The 18,159-nt window shown below is 34.0% G+C and overlaps 1 protein-coding gene across 1 annotated transcript; it reads left to right on the top strand.

Moving 5' to 3' along the window:
- The first annotated feature begins 232 nt into the window (after nt 1-232).
- LOC144441286 (muskelin-like) lies at nt 233-16,783 on the top strand. The gene is made up of 18 exons (XM_078130848.1): nt 233-313; nt 941-1,010; nt 1,514-1,656; nt 2,587-2,675; nt 3,136-3,245; nt 3,720-3,857; nt 4,311-4,506; nt 5,130-5,242; nt 5,706-5,819; nt 6,651-6,808; nt 7,611-7,770; nt 9,323-9,452; nt 10,062-10,129; nt 10,554-10,633; nt 11,191-11,380; nt 12,122-12,286; nt 13,030-13,137; nt 13,682-16,783. Exons 1-18 carry the CDS (start codon nt 234-236, stop codon nt 13,760-13,762), a joined length of 2,193 nt encoding a protein of 730 aa, XP_077986974.1. The 5' UTR covers nt 233; the 3' UTR covers nt 13,763-16,783.
- Nucleotides 16,784-18,159: the final 1,376 nt, after the last annotated feature.

Raw genomic sequence — 18,159 nt, 5'->3', positions numbered from 1 at the left:
AGGAATATTCATATGTAAATATCTTGAGTTATCGAGTACATGATAAGATATCGTGGTCTTCAAATTTTCCTTTGTACAATTTATATATCTCATTTAAGTGCAATGTAATGTGCAACGTTATATTGTTATTTGGAGCCCTATCTTTCATTACCTAGCCTGTATGAGGCTGTAAAATAAACTTTGGTAAGTTGAGGAGTATGAAGGTCATGGGTCACGATACGATCAAAATCAAGATGGCGTCGATTTCGGAATCACAAAAACTCAACTATAGTATTATAAAATGGTCAAGTTTTTCCGCCAATTATCTTCCTGAGTAAGTTAATAGTAACTTGATGTATTTGTTATTTCCACATTTAATTAACGAAGGTTGTTAGTTGTGAATGTGTACACCATGCTTGATTTTGCTTTGGAGTACTCATCTGACAGGACGATTTCGTTCTTGATTCGCAGTCCGCCATTTTCAAATTTCTGACGCATCACGACGCAATGGCCGTGAACGATAACGTCACAAATTTAAAACTGCTTTGTTGGACCGATCATATAGTGTAGCAATACATATGTCTGCTGTGTTTGACGCTGATGTCAAACTTTTTATTCTAACGACAACGTAATATTTGATAGTTCATTAAATTTTGAATTTAACATCGTTTGCTACACGCGGTCAGCGTGTTATTGAAGTCCTGCTTGCATACGGAGTCATTCGGGACGCGATTCTGACAATTGTCCATCCTTCCTCGGTCATGTTAGTAATGTAGACCCGTGCACCGTTTGCAAGCAGGAGTAGTTATTGAAAAATGTACATCGTAAAATTTAGCGTGAAGGTCTTAATCAAATTTTGCTCAATAACAACATAAACAAAAGGGTAAATCCTTAATTCGATAACTCTCTGTATGATTGTAGATTCGAGATGATTTCACGTTTTATTCACATATCTCCACAGCAACATCCTTTGCAATAAACCATCCGACCAGTCTTCAAGATGGTCATCTGAGTCCAACTACCCTCCACAGGTAATGAAACAACTTTTAAAGAAAGTGTGAATTTGTTTTTTCGCTTTCTGAAAAAACAAGCATCTTATTTTCCATATTTTAAATATTTTGCCTCAAGGTTTAATTGCATACAATGTACATTGTATGTGTAATTATAGTGGAATATATTGTTACTGTTGTATGTTCAATTTGTCACCTTTTATGAAAACTATACATGTAGTGTTGTGAATGTTGGTGCAATTTTCACATCCATGTTACTTATTGTAATTCACACAGTATTAGATGTATATGTATATGTTATGATAATGTCTTCAAGAAGTTAAATAATGGCCTTTTGAAAATTATTTGATCCCTTGAAAATTAACCCTTTAAATATGTCTACCATGTCACTATCAAACTATGTATATAATTATTGTATGATCACAGTCTGTATAAATTATACTTTTAAAAAACATGTGGTACATAGTATGCATAGTATGCTATCTAATTTGTTTGATTTTCTTGCATTTATACTATACTGCCAGTTTCTGTTGTTGAAATTGGAGCGAACTGCTATTGTGGAAAGTATAATATTTGGCAAGTATGAGAAGACACATGTGTGCAACCTGAAAAAGTTTAAAATTTATGGAGGTTTAAATGAGGACAACATGACGGAACTTTTACAAAGGTATGTAAAATAAACCAGCTGTTACTGTGTACTGAAGTCATTCCTATCTCAACTGATTTAAACATCTGCACTGACATGTTCATACATAACCTTACTTTGAATCAGGACAGATGAATTAAAAAATATATTGTATATATATTTTCAGGCAAGGATAGAGAAAGTTGGGTGACGGATCAACTCGTCCCAATTTCAACTCGTCCCATTTCAACTCGTCCAATTTTCAACTCGCCCCATTTTCAACTCGCCCCAACTCTTTACAATATAATTTACCTGTGCATATATGAAATCGAAGCTAGTAGTACTCAGTTTGGAGGGTCTGTGGTATCTCGTATTCCACTAATGAAGTACCACTTGCACTGTAAACACATACAGTGATACTACAATACTTAGTTGCGTTAACTAGGGAGAGGAGACACGTCGCCAAAACCCATATGTGCGGAGCTCGTAAGCGTGTCAGTCACTAATATTCTCCCTGGTTATTATCATTATTATTTCTTATTTGGGTTGTAAACATTAAGTCCTAATGTGAAAAGTGATATTCCATGACTGAGGAAAGTTGTTGTGCTAGTATAAGTTCTAGATCTACCAAACACTTAGCCAAAACCCACACCACTTTCTGCTACGAAATGTTACATTTGCTACGCTTCAACTGCTACGTAGGTAAAATCATGTAAATGTTTCGGTCCCCGTACTTCGAGTCCATGTATCGTTTAGATTTATAAACGTTTCCTAGTGTTGTTGGGGCGAGTTGAAAATGGGATGAGTTAAAAATGGGGCGAGTTGAAAATGGGGCAAGTTGAAATGACACAAGTTGAAAATGGGACGAAGTGAATCGCAGTCAGAAAGTTGTGATTGTTGGTAATGATGTCTGATTGGTTATTAATGTTTAGTTTGAGTGATTAATTAGTTGTTTCTTTATTTTCTTCACAGTGGTCTGAAGAATGATCATGTCAAGGAAACTTTTCAGTTGAAACATAAAGTTGAAGATCATGTCTTTCCATGTAGATACATCAAAATAGGTATGGTGTAATGTACACCACACACACTCACATTTATATTGTATATACATACCTACCTACCGGTACCTACCTGTACACACACACACACACACACACACACACACACACACACACACACACACACACACACACACACACACACGCATACATACATTCATACATGCATGCATATGTACGTACGTACGTACGTACGTACGTGCATACATAAACACACAAACATACATACATACATACATACATACATACATACATACATACATACATACATACATAAACTTAATAAACACAGAAACATTCAGAAATACCTGTTCCAAATTCAATACAGATATTTGAGAAATGAAACATTTGTGTAATTATTATATTATTTTGATTGACTGCATGTATAGAGAGTGATGGTAAACATACACAAGGATATTTTTACAGTCAACTGACATGCCGTGTGTATTTTATTTGATTTCAGTGCCTATCATGTCTTGGGGTCCAAGTTTTAATTTCAGTATTTGGTATGTAGAACTGAATGGTACAGACAATCCAGACTTTGTACAACCTTGTCTCATGTGGTATAATCAGGTAATCAACCTCAAATTTGGCATTATTTGATAATTTCACATGTAAGAATTGCATTACTATTAATAGTCTTCAATTACAAATACAGCTGCTATTTGTTTCACATTCAATGTTCTGTGGCTATCTTAGCAGTGAGTGATCCAGACCTGCCTCATGGGAGTAAGCAGACATGTATGTGTATTAGATGAACAATGCATATTCCTGACTTATCTGAAATGATTATTACTGTCAGATAAATAGTCATGAATCATGAATTGTTCATCTAATGTCTGTGCATGTCTGCTAAATCCTGTGAGGCAATGAATATGAACCAACGTTTCAAAGTAGCATTTCTAGGGCAATTGTGTGATATTTTGATATATTAAATAATAAAATGATTCTCCAGAACTCAGAGATTACAAAAATGGCTTCATTTCCAAGTCTCAAGTTATAGTGGTGCTCAAAAATATTTTGATTTCTACTTTTCTTGTTGACTAGTATCGTGAAAGGGAAGCTATAAGGCTTTGCCTGAAGCATTTCCGCCAGCATAATTACAGTGAAGCATTTGAAAGTTTACAGAAGAAAACAAAAATTTCATTAGAGGATCCGTTGTTGACAGAACTTCACAATGAATTGGTAAGTAAACACTTTTATATCCAGTCAAAGGTAATTTTTATTTTCATGTGGTTAATAACAAGTATAAGTTGTAGATTACTCAGTGGTCCTAAAGGATTGATTTCAATTATTTAAGATGAAATACAAGATGTATACACCATAAAAAGTCAATGTTAAAGTGTTTTCTTTAGATAATAATCGATAAGAGCCTAAAAGCGACCCAAATCAAAATAATGTAAATTGATACTAAAAAAAGGAAAATAAAATATTCCACAATTCATTCTGTGAAAAGAATAATATGTTCATGTGCCTAGATTTTCTCTGACCTGATTATTTGTATTTAGTATATTTGTGCTGAATTATGATATTGTGATATCCAGTCAGCCATCCATCCATCCATCTATACAAATGTAGTGTCCAATTTATTAATATTATGATAATCACCAGATTGTTGGTATGCTGTATACTTTTCAGGTTCTTCAAGGAGACTTTGATAGGTGTGAAGAGATTGTGGAGAAAGCAGTAAATGATGGTTTGTTTAATCATTACATTAATCAACTGGACTATCAGCCCAGATGGACACCCATTGTTCCATTGCATTCTGGTAATGGGGATGAAAACAGGCCTGGAATGAGAGGGGGACATCAAATGTCAATTGATGTAGAAACTGGTAAGTTTGATGACTGTTGTATTCTTGGGGAAAAGGTGGATTTGGTATTCATGGGGATGGAATATAAGCTGGGAATAATGAGAGGGGACATCAATAGTATAATTTAGGGAGAAATAGGCAAGGTTTAGTAACATTATTGTGGAAACAACTATAGTTTGTTGTTGTTGAAGGAAGAGTCTAGTAGCATTGTGTCTAGACAAATGATAATGATAAAATCCTGAAAATTTAGTGTAGATGTTATAAGACTTCACCTCTAATTTGTTGACAAGTTTGTTGAATTTTCATACATGAAGTGTTTCTTTGAGATTTGCGAGTTGAAATGGTTCCTACAGGCTACCATTGAAAATACCATCATTCATGAGTTGTATGCATTCATACTGTGGTATTTTATTTTGATACTGTTTTTTGCAAGCAAGTTATGAGCCACACTTGAATTTATGTATAACTACTAATTAAATGTGAAGTGTTTTAGTAACTTGCATTAATGCACAGTTGCCTTGCATTAAAAAAAAAATATGTTCCTTATGTACATATATGTATAATATGTAACTGTATATACATGTAGTATATTGACTGATAATTGAGTTATGCAAATTGACTTTATCTGTGTCTTAATCACACAGAAACTATTTACATGTTTGGAGGCTGGGATGGAGCACAAGACTTGGCTGATTTCTGGTCTTATAGTGTATCATCAGGACAGTGGACAAGCATTTCAAGAAATACAGAAGACGAGGTATGTACAGTTCTAATGGTCACTCAAGTTTTAACACTCAAGTTTGAAGTATTGTGGTCAATGTACGCTTGGTAATATAAAACAGTAGTCTTGTCATGACTCAGGAATTTACACATTAAAGCATGGTCATTGTAAAAGTTGGCCAGTTATAAATTGCCCCTTGACTAAAGTACAGCAAATAAATGAAAAAAAAACTATCCTTACAAAATAATTGTAATAGCAATTCTAACTAATTAACTATTTAAAACTCAATGTTTGCTTTCAATTTCTCCCAAAATGTAACCCTCTCCTCCACAATGCTGCCAATATAGAACCCAATAATTAACCTGAGAGTATTAATAGACATCAGCAAATGTTTTCAATGATTAAATGTCTAATGAACTGTCATATACATTGTTGTAACTATTTGTTTGATATGAATGTATGTATGTGTTACCAGTAACTTTTGTTATTTAATTTACAGGGAGGTCCAAGTGCCAGGTCTTGTCACAAGATGTGTCTAGATCCACTTAGAAAACAGATTTTTACTCTTGGAAGGTACCTTGACTCTGGAATGAGGAATAGTCAGTCTCTCAAGGTACAGGTTTGATTTAATCAATAACATGGAAATGTAATTTTACCTTCAAAGATTATTATACCATGGGCGAGTCAAGTTGAACAAAAAATATGGGATATACATGTATACTCTGTTTGCCCTACTTCATGACAACGCCCGTGTATGTCAATGTTCTGCTGTGTTCGAATTATGAGTCAAAATGACTCAAAACATTTAAAATTGCCATTACTTTCCCCAATTTTTCTATTAAATTACTGGCACTGATATAATTATGTTATTATCCAAACATTTTCTTCATTCAGCCAAGAAATACTCTTGACCTAGGGGGTTGTCACTACTCGTCTAGCAAATTATAGTGACAAAGACCCCTTAGGTCACTCATATTTTCCTTAGCTGAACAAAAAAATATATTGGGGAGTAACATCTAATTACGCTACAAAAGTGTTTGTTATTTAAACATAAACCTTGTGGGTAATTTGTTGCAAAATCTAGAGATCAAAGCTGACTTCAGTTTTGGTGATAAATTCAACACAAATCAGTTCTTCTAAATAATAATAATAATGATTTATGAGTGAAATTTGCTGCACAGACAGACTTATACATGTCAAATCTCCTTTTGAATATGATGCAGTCTTTTGAGTCTACTTTAATGACAACATGTGTAATAATAATTTTATAAAAAAGAGTTAGCAAAAATGTGAGTCTTTTATCGGTCTTCAGCCATTGAAAATTACCTACATTTGCAAATGCCTTTGACAAATGTTATTTTTCATTTGACTATTAATCATTGAACATCCATATATATAATTGATGGACCAGCTCTGATATACTGTATTTCTACTTGCCTTGCAGAGTGATTTTTATGTGTATGATATCCCAACAAATAAATGGACATTGATTTGTGATGACACGGGTGGTGAAGGTGGTCCTAAACTCATATTTGACCATCAGATGTGCATAGATTCTGAGAAGTCAACACTTTATGTATTTGGTGGCAGAGTACTTATGGGGTCAGTATACAGCTTTCTTTTTTTTTACTACAACAACAAAAAACCCAGATTTTTTGGGTGATTTTCTCATAAATCATTTTTGGTGATAGTTTGAACTCTGTCATTGTTCAAATGTGAGTGTAGCACTTGTGGTCATGTTCATATTATGGTAATGCCATGCATATAACCTATACAGTATCTACATTGGAAAATGTGAGTGTAGCACTTGTGGTCATGTTCATATTATGGTAATGACATGCATACAACCTATACAGTATCTACAATGGAAAATGTAATTGTTTAACAGTATAAAAGTAATTAAAGTTGTATTTGATATTATATGACATTTTCCCCTAATACTTATTACTCCCAAAGATGAGTTTACAGTGAAGACCTTAGATGGAATTTGTCCATTAAAGATTTGTTGTATACTTTTGCATGGAAATAAAAAAGAAAGAATAAATTCCAATCTACATTTCAACTTCAATAAATTGCATTCTAACAAGTTGTATGTAATCTAAGCCAATCTGACATGCCACTCATGCACAGCAATTTTGGGGGACAAACCAAAATTTGGTGTTTCCCTTTCACTTACTAGCTGTATGTTTACAAGAAAAGCCAGTTTCATCTCATTGACTCACCACAAACACTGTCTTCCATTTAGAGAGGACACTGCTCACATGCACTGAATGAAGACACAAGCAGAATGTACTATGCATGTACAATACACAATGATCATTACGATACAACTTACATATTTTATAGGTATATTATCTTTAATTGTGATATACTGTATTGTTGTTTTTGTACCATCAATGATTAGTTCTACTTCAGAAGACAGAACACAAGAACCAACTTTCAGTGGTCTCTTCTCATACCACATACCAACAAACACATGGAAAAGTCTTCGAAGTGACAGCCCAAATGGAAACAATCCCCAAGATGTTAAGTCAAGGATAGGTCATTCCATGCTGTTCCATTCTGTAAGTCACTACAAGCAGTGTTTTTTGCTAAGGCTGGTAACAGAAAGGGATAAAAATGGCAGTGTTGTCCCTATAGAGTCTATTGTAATTTTGTTTGGGAACCCAGGTAAAATGACATGGGAACCCCGGTAGATTTTACCTACTTAGCAAAAACACTGACAAGTACATTCAAATTGTCAGTTTTCTCATAAAGAAACAGAAAATTAACTAAAGCAGAATCAATTAGATTTGTTATGAATTCTAGTTACTACATTTATACATACATGTGCCTATCTTTCGTAGGAACGGTGAAATTAGACGGTCTACATGTACATGTATGTGCCTCTATGACGTCAACTAAGAAAGCATCACTGTACCATATCAAGGATGCCATCAACTTATGCAGCTGCCTACATAAGACCGTAGACAAACGGAACTTGTTACAAACAGGGAAAATAAACAAATGAATTGGACATTTGGCTAGCATGTTGGAAATACAGAGACGTGTATTCACCATGGTTTGATAAGAACAGTTTTATGGCCTCGTTATGTGTACATAAAATGCCAGGGAAACTGGGAATTTGTTTGTGAATGTGAACTATTATGTAAAGTGGCCATAAAACAGTTTTTATCAAATGATGGAATGTAATACAAGTCTCTGTATTTCCAACATGCTGTGCCAAGTGTTATAATCCAATTCTGTTGTTTACTTTTCCTGTTTGTAACAGGTTCCATTCGTCAACGGTCTGATGCCAGCAGTTGTAATATTGTACATGTAGCATGTTAATGTCATGCCTAACAAATGAATCATTTTTTTAGTTCTGATTACACAACCCTGTTGAGTTATTTTCAGTTGACCTGAAACATTTTTAGAAAAAGTTTTCAAAAATTACATGAAAATAAAAGTAATTATAAGAAGAATAACACAAAAAGTAAAGTTAACCCCAAGATGTAATTGAAAAGTAAAACTTATGCCATCACTGTCTTTTTTTTTTGAAAGGTTTATAATCAGAGCAATCTCATTAAAATCCAATGTAGTGTACATGTTGCAGTTTCTGTTTGGCTGTTTCATTTACTATCGTTTGCTCTTTTGTGAGCACTTGTTACAAACATCTGACACAATACCATAGGTAAACGTTGAAATTGAAAGAAAGAAAATGACCAAACAACAAGGATAACAGAGCGCTCTGAAGTACTGTACTTGTATGTTACGGTGTATTATTCATTTTCATTGGTTGAGTAAATTCACTCAGCACTCGCATGTGGTTCGGGAAAACCTATGCTATTGTGTCAGATGTATGTAATGAGCACTCTCAAAAGAACAAACGACTGTAAACATAACAGTCAAAAAGAAATCGCAAAGTGTACACTACACTGGATTTTAATCAGATTGTAATCGGAGCTATGTTTTATTTGACCTAACTTGATAAGTTTAATGTGGTACTCTTAAGATATTTGACATGGGTCTACCTTTCTACTGTGTGTCTAACAACACCCTATGAATATACCGGTACCATAATTCTTATAGATATGGACATTTTCTGATTTTGTTTTATGTTTATTTTATCCTTAGGGCAATCATAAATTATACATCTTTGCTGGTCAGAGATCCAAGGAGTATTTGAATGATTTCTTTACCTATAATCCAGAAACAGATGAAGTCGAGATTATATCAGATGGACATAAAAAAGATGGATCCCATGGTAAGTATTCCCTTAGGCTTTATTCCATTGCAATCCTTGCAGACACCAGTCTAATATACATGTATCATGTCATCACATGGTGGCAGTGGACAACATATTATACTATATAGAATAGCATAATATGTTGTAGAATATTGTATGGGCTTTCATTTTAAAATGACTGCATGCAGATGTATTTGTAGCAATGATGTGGCAAATATGCATGGACAGGTGCTGTGTAGAGGGAGCTCTGTGATTGGTCCAACGAGACATCACAACTTCACTAGGTCATCATAAAAGACCTTGGTTCCATTCAGAAGACATTTTTTTTAATGACAAGTCATTGAGCAACTTTATAAAATCATTATTGTAAGTCTGAAGTGAAGTAAAGCAAAGAAAATATGTGAAATTTGTCATGGAGTATAGAACATCGGTATCAAACTGTTACTGTAATAACTGGAGACTCCAAGACTGGCAAGTCATAGACACTAACTTGATTAATTAAAAAAATTATCTCTAATTCATCCAACTGTTTGTTATTGCTGCACACAATATGCTGAAAATGATGAAATAATTGTGATATTGAATGTAATACAAGTCAAATAAATATCAATGTTTTGATTTGTACAGTGCCAGCAGCTGGTTTTACACAGAGAGCTACTATAGATCCAGATATTGATGAAATTCATGTACTTTCTGTAAGTATACGATTCTCACACTATTCAAACACAATGACTTGTAAACTTTCTGTAAGTGTACGATTCTCATACCATTCAAAAACAATGACTGGTAAACTTTCTGTAAGTGTACAATTCTCATACCATTCAAAAACAATGACTGGTAAACTTTCTGTAAGTGTACGATTCTCACACTATTCAAAAACTGACTTGTGGAAAGTTTTTTTCATGGGGTTAAATGTTCAAATTCAACAGTTGATAAGCTCATTAATGTTTCTTCTGATCTGATACACACATAACTTCCCCTAATTTGACAAAGCTGTCTACACCGCAATTTTCAAAAGCTGTAGAGGGTGTTTTCAACTCATTACTTCCAAGGTCTAAACTTTGTGACATGTGAAAACACTGATTGTTTAGTGATTATGGTTTTCTCTTTGTACAACAGGGTTTAAGTAAAGACAAGGAAAAGAGGGAAGAAAATGTCAGTAATTCATTTTGGGTTTATGACATTTTGAGAAATAAATGGTGAGTATACTTCAAATCTAAACAAAACACAGAAGTAATTTGGTATAGGTCCTAAATACAAGTAGTCAGATGTAATGGAATTGTCTTTTTGATGAGGATTGTCGACCAAAACAGATCAAAAGCTCAATGTTAAAAGGCTTTGAAGTGCTTGTACATTAAAACCTGACTGTGCAAATCATTCTCAAATACTGTTTTCAGTCAATTATGGAAATGGTGCCACAACATGGTTTGAGTGAATTTTCACTTTATGTTTGTGTATCCCAGTGAACAATATATATATTTACTTTCAAAACCTTAATATAAGTTAACTACATTTTGTTGATAAGTATAGATCCTGCAATTGATGATTTCATTATCCACGTGTCTTCACATTGCATGGTTATTATATCTCTGCTGGTTGTTGATTACTTGTTGTACATACATGTATAACAAATATTCCAAGTTTGAACCTTTCAATATAACTCTCCAGACCAAAAACTGTATATCTCAAAAATTAATAGCTCTGCAATATAGACAATCCACTAGGTGTGTTATGATTCACTCCTTTGCTGTTACAGGTCATGTATATACAAGAATGAGAATAGCAGTGCTCAGTATTGGACCAAGATGCAAAATGTTGAACCATGTCCAAGATTTGCTCATCAGCTGACTTACGATCATCTCCACAAAGTTCATTATCTCTTTGGTGGAAATCCCGGAAAACCCAATCTTCCCAAAATGAGGCTTGATGATTTCTGGTCACTGAAGGTACGTACATGGATTTTTATTTCAGCGTCTGTCTGTGCCATCTTTATCACATGCAATAATGACTACAGTAGCATCATAAAGTGTGCTAAAACACCTTTATACTACATAGTAACAGTTTCCTTGTTACCATCCTACAAAATTAATTTTCAAAGTTGGCTATAAGTATAAATTAGATGATAGCAAATTCCTTTGTTACTAATTACTTAAAGTGAATATAGAATTTGAAATCATAACTGAGTGTAAGTAACAAGATGGAGGAATTGACCATCAGTACCCAAGTATCCAAACTGATTGTCATCAGAACTTCCATATATATCTACTATACAAACTGTAGATGAAAAATATGCTGTTGCCATTTGATGATTCAATATGTAAACAAGAGCACTGTATAATGTTTTACCCACAACTCCCTCTGATTTGTACTCTCACATGTAAGCTTCAATTCAGACAAATCTCACCAGTGTGCAGGGTTTTGTGAAAACACTTAATTTGTCATTTTCGAATCATACTTTTGTAAATCATGAAGTTCTATTTGTCAGATCTGCTGTATCACACACACACACACACAAACAACACACACGCACGCACACGCACACACACACACACACACACACACACACAAACAACACACACACATGCACACATGCATGCATGTATGCAAGCACAAACACACACAGGCACATACACGAGGACTACCTGATGACCTCCCTAAGGACATTCTTTGCATTTTTTCATCTACAGCTGTGCAGACCAACTAAAGAGCAGTTACTCAGGAGGTGCAAGTACTTGATAAGGAAGGACAGATTCCAAGAGATTTCAGCAAGGAATCCATTACAAGCCTTGACATATTTACAGAAAGACTTAGCTGCCACAGTTAATCACAAAGATCCAAATGAAACAAAAGAGGTAGATATGTTTTCATTCTCTTTCTTTATAACTTATACCAAACTGATTTTTTAAGTGTTAATAAGTTTTAGACCTGTATTAATTTTATCGTCGTAGTTCACAAGTTGTAGACCTTTAGTACAGCTGATTTAATCTAACCTCAAATGAAAATCCACAGAGTGGTATTGATAGATTACTAGTATTGGTTTCAAACTTAGTCTCCAAGTTTGGAAATGTACAGTAAATTAATTGCAGATATTATGATATATCACAGTTGAGTTACTGATAAGCAATCAAAGCATTTAACTGAACTTTATACTGAGAGTTTACTGGTTTTCTGTGACTAAGTATTGCAGCTTTCTTTTCAAAGATTTATCCTCATCAATTTCTTTCTTTAATAAGTCCATGTTATGATGTTAGTCAATGTAAATACAATCTACCTGCAAATTATACTTATGACATAATGCACATGTTCAAAGTAGAATTACTATCGTAGCAGCCATATCATTGAAAAATACAATGTACACTGGACTAGTATTTCCAAACAAGGCAACTACTTTTAGTGTGTACACCCTTGTGTTTAGTTTACTGCTGATATTATCTCTAAGTTTTAGTGTAACTTCTACAAATATCTGTCACTGTTGGAGTAAATGTAGAGACAAAGTTGGAAACCAGTTCTAGTAATCTAACAATATCTATGTAAACATTTTCGGTGTAGGTCAGATTAAATTAGCTGTAATTATGCTGTTTTGTTCACCTTTCAGTTCCAGTTATTGGCATCTACCTTGTTTTCCAAGACCTATGATCTTCCTGATCATCTGAGTACCGTGAAAAATAGTGAAGGTTTTGAGAACTACACTACAAGGACATTGGTATGTATTGCATGGTTGTAGCTATCAATTCCCTTTGAGTATGTTGTCAGCAGTGCGGACTCTAATAAAAGAGACAGTGTTTTAATTGTTGTTGGTCAAAATGGTAAAATCTTTGATTTCATGTGAGTCAACACATAGTTGTGAGATAGGGGAACATCAAAGTTTGGTATGTCACAAGAAATGACTGCATCAAAATGGCTTAAAGGGTACATTGCTTGTAGAGTACATGTACTATATGCTAGTGTATACAGTGTCATGCTAGAGAGGGCCTAGGTACAATGCAAGGCTTTCCATTATGATGTAAAAATTTATCACCATTTTTAAATTTATTTTCACATAACCATCTACAATGTAAGTATAAAAACAACTTGGTAACACACAACAGGAAGACTCTTTATACAACAGAATATTGCATGAAAATCAAATATGTTTTTCTTTCTGTAAATGTTAACTGTTATTCTTGTTGATTATATTTCCATGAACTCACATGTATACAAGACTTAGTATATATCCTGACATTATTATGTATATATTGCTATTTCAGCTGTTTGATACACTTGTTAGCTACTTTCCTGAAGATATGGCACAACCAAAGGGTAACCTTGTTGATCTCATCACATTCTGAACACTTTTACAGTACTTTTGACGTCAGACATGAATTACGCCAACTCAAGCCTCCAACAACATGCAAATATTGTGTTAACATCACATTCTCATCTGAAATGGACCCAACTACTGCCAACAAAAAACAACGTAAAGAGTGCCCTCACTGGCATGATGAGGAAATGATAAACAGTGCCCTCACAGTCATGGATTGGATCAGACATGTAGAGCAGCCTTGTCAGGCATGGATGTGACCTCTACAAATGGTTCACTCACAAGTCTGGTTCAGTGGATGCACATATTTGGGGTTTTGCAGCAATATATTTACAATGGGGGTTTGGCAGGAGAACTGCAAAGGGCATTCTTTTCAAAGTTCTACACATGTCTCACTGATGGAAATGATATGAGTACCTAAAACTGCAAATTCAGCAATGAATTCAAGTGGATACAAATAGTTTTTCCCCAGCATGTCTTTTTTAACAATATTTATAGTAAATCTGATTACCCACAAGATGAGTGTTACAATCGGATATTTAGTTGAAAGATAGTTGGTTTCAACACACAGGCAGATAGGCAATTATTTCATTGACCTTCACTACTGTCAAGTGTTTGACATGCAATATTGATACAGACTTATAACATACACTTACAGCCTAGGAAGTTGGCGGTAATTTGCAGGCAAATTTCTATAAATGCCTGCATTCAGCAGGTGACATTGTAAATTTACTGGCATTTATAAGGTAAAATTTCAACTTTGACAAATAAATTGAAGCTTACTTGCATATTGACTATTTGCATTAATACAAATATTATCATTCAACAAAATTGATCATTAATTTCATTCAACAGATAAACATGGTATTTGTCACAATGAATGCTGATAGGAAGTAAAATTTCATATATAAATTTCGCTTTGCGCAGTAACATTTATTTCCTTATATTTTAAATATTAGGAGCTTTTTGCTCCCAAACTTAAAAATTGAGGAGCAAATTGATCCTAAATCATCTTGGCTGAAAGTGTTAACTTCCTAGGCTGATGTATGGCCAGTATAAAATAACCATGTCAAAAGAGATAGGATACTGCAAGTGCTGATTTTACTCATTTTAAATGAGACTATATTATCTACAAATTTTGCAGGGATATTGTGCTAATAGATCATTTTACAGGGTTTGACGTTTAAACAAAGTGTTTCTTTCTCTCTGTTTATCATTATCTATGTACTTAATGGGTTACTAACATTTGCAATGCTATCAAATCATTGGACATACATGTACACAAACTGCCACAGGTGTAAGCGCCAAGTGTAGATCAAATGGCCAATCATGTCCAGTGATGCATATCATGTTTAAGTGAAGGGGTCTAACTCTATTCCTTACCTTGCACCTAACCCCCTAACTTGAAAACAAATTTACCTCTATTGTACAATTTAAACAATCCACTGTTTCATACTCTTGCCTATGGTTATGTAGACTCTAAGATATCACACTGTTCCACTGGCAATAACCTTGCCTCTGAGGAGTTGGCTGATGTCTGTTAGGGTGTCCCGACACCATGGACCTTGCAGACTATAAGGATTTTATGCTTAGATAAAACTGCAGTCACAGATTTCTTGCCAATCTTACATTAGTGTGTGAAATGTGGCTGGCAGAAATATTTGCAATGTGTTGCTAATCTCACCAGAATCACTGTGTAACCTGAAATACTTGATGTAAGGTTTTCATGATTTAATAACCCCTTAACATAATTTCAATAACATAATGAACAGAGATTGTGGACTTGAGCTATTTACTGCCTTGATCAAAAACAATTTTATTTAGTATTGGAATTTTTCAAGTCAAGGTTGTAATTTACAACCAACATTTAGAAATTTATCATTCATGTGTATGAGTTGTTTACACAACTTTATTGATGCCCATTAAGTTAAAGCATTTATCTTTCTGACACGTTTTGGACAAGTGTTGGTTTAAAATGTATGCGTTTGCATTTTGTTACTTGCAAAGTATATTCTATGTTGTCCAAGCAGAGGATAATGGGATGCGATGTAAGTGTATAACGTTGAGGGCAGTAGAGATAACAAGTGTACAAACAAAATGTGACCCATGACCTATTTGTTGATGTCAATCATGGTGCTATATTGAAAGATTTTTGTTTTTTAATTTTGAAAAGTGTATGAGTATTTATGGCTAATAATGATAAGGAGGTGAAGAGTTAGTTATGTGTGTATACTGCATTGATACAAAGGGTGTAGTTTACGAGTGTTATCTATGGTGTACATGTAATATAAGTATATTGTCCTTGATAACCTAGCTAGGACAGTCTGTAAGTCAATGGACTTACATTGTAAGTCTAGCCATAGACCCTACACATGTAGTCTATGGTCTAGCAATATCTTGACAGAGTAGGCTGGAGATTATTTACAGGCCACACCCCATTAATGATTGACACTTAATCTATTACTGACCACACCACTTGGGTGATTGACATTTTTCCCTTTATGACCACACATTTGATGATTGACAGTATGTCATTGACCACACCCCTTGTATGATTGACAGTAAATTTATTACAGACCACACCTTTTTCATGATGTGCTACTGAGTGCAGCCATATTTTAGGGAAGACATTGACACTCTTAACATTCAAGCATAGCTTAAAGCTGTTGAAGTAAACAATTCTTTTAACATCTTGATGTACCTGTTATTTTTGCAAATTCTGTGACTGATAAATGTAGAGGTTTTACTTTATTACCATTTCACATTACATGCACAGAAATATTTTTAAAATCAACACATGAATGTGACTGCTGTATGTGATGACATGGTTTGTCATAAATGTAATGACAGACAGATTTGAGTGGTATGATATACCACTACAATGAATGTTTATTGTAGGGACAGATTTAGTCTTGGGGGAGATTACACTGCATGTGTGTAAATGCCATGGTATTATTGTAATTTTTATTGACTGTAGTATAGTGTAGAGTACAGCTAGTGTATTTTCATATTTACATTTTTGTAAAGATGACACTGTATTCATAATAAATGGATAAATAAAATTGGTCTTCAATAAGACATGTACGTTTTTGAGTCTTATATGATTCATTTGAGTAGCAGGACCTGTAAATTTTTCTTAATATTTCATCAGTCTGATTTAATTGATTAATTAATTGAATTATCTCATTACAAATCATTAATGGTATTGTGTACACAGGCTTCAAGTTGATGTCTGTGTACTACCAATGAGGTGGGGGGGGGGGGGGGTTAATACTGTTATGTAACACACACGGTAGAATCAGGTATGGCCATGATTCATTAAAGATGGTTAAAAATTACAACTTTTAACTTTTACCTTTTTTACACATGCTTTAGCTAGTACAACGCATATCAAAATCCAAAAATATGATTATATTCACTGACTTCAGAAGTTGAACGTCGCCTTTAAAAGAGAAAAATAAAAGTAAGGCCTACTTATGACTGTCAAATAGAGGGCGCAATTCAGAAAACGGTAAACATCAGTACAGCGAGCATTGCGATATTAAACATTACCTGGCAGAAGTTCAGAAAGCATGGTCACGTCATGCATGCTGTGCTTGAGAAAGCCGTTTTAGTGTCCTTGCATCATGAAACCAACGCTGATGGCGCTGTCCTTACAAAAAGGATGCTGTCTTGGCATTGATGGACATCGGAATTAGGTGAATATGAGGGTGACTTTGGTATGAAATGCAAAACAATATCAAAGTCATTGGTTTGATTGTCTCTAGAGATGGCATTAACGATTTTATGTTCAATTCATCATATCACACATATAGAGGGTGTATAAACACGAATTAAATCACACATAGACAAGGTCCATAGACACATCGAAACGTCGCAAGCGTTTCAAATTTACCATAATTCCAAAGTGACGATGTATTATAATTTTGATCGTATATACGTTATTTATTGTCAAATTTATCATTAATGTCTCTTTCATTAAATTCACTTTAAAATACAGAAAATAAAACTAGTATAATATGAAAATATTCTCAAAAATTCTTCTTAAGTTAAATGCTATAAAAGTTCGTATAATTAATGTTTGAAATGAGCCTTGACAGAGGCGACTGCACTCCTAGCTCTATTGACAACTCTCCTGAACAAACCCCTACAAAAATAAAATAAAAGATTTACAGTTAGTGAGTTAAACAGGAAGAAAGAAATATTTGTTGAATGTTTAAGGGAACTGTCAGAGTTTGTTGTCAACCATTTAATAGTACGTATATTGTTACAACAGATCAAGTCTTGTCAATCATGTAAAACCTTATCTACATGTTGTCTACAAAATATACATTTTCGTGTATGGTATATATTGTATTGAGGTCAATATATAGAATGATATTTTTTTCAAAATAATAGTAGAAGAGCACATATTATATTCCTTGG

The sequence above is a fragment of the Glandiceps talaboti genome, chromosome 1 (genome assembly GCF_964340395.1).
Source record: "Glandiceps talaboti chromosome 1, keGlaTala1.1, whole genome shotgun sequence".
Taxonomy (NCBI): Eukaryota; Metazoa; Hemichordata; class Enteropneusta; family Spengelidae; genus Glandiceps; species Glandiceps talaboti.
This window is presented reverse-complemented; position numbering and strand designations above follow the sequence as displayed.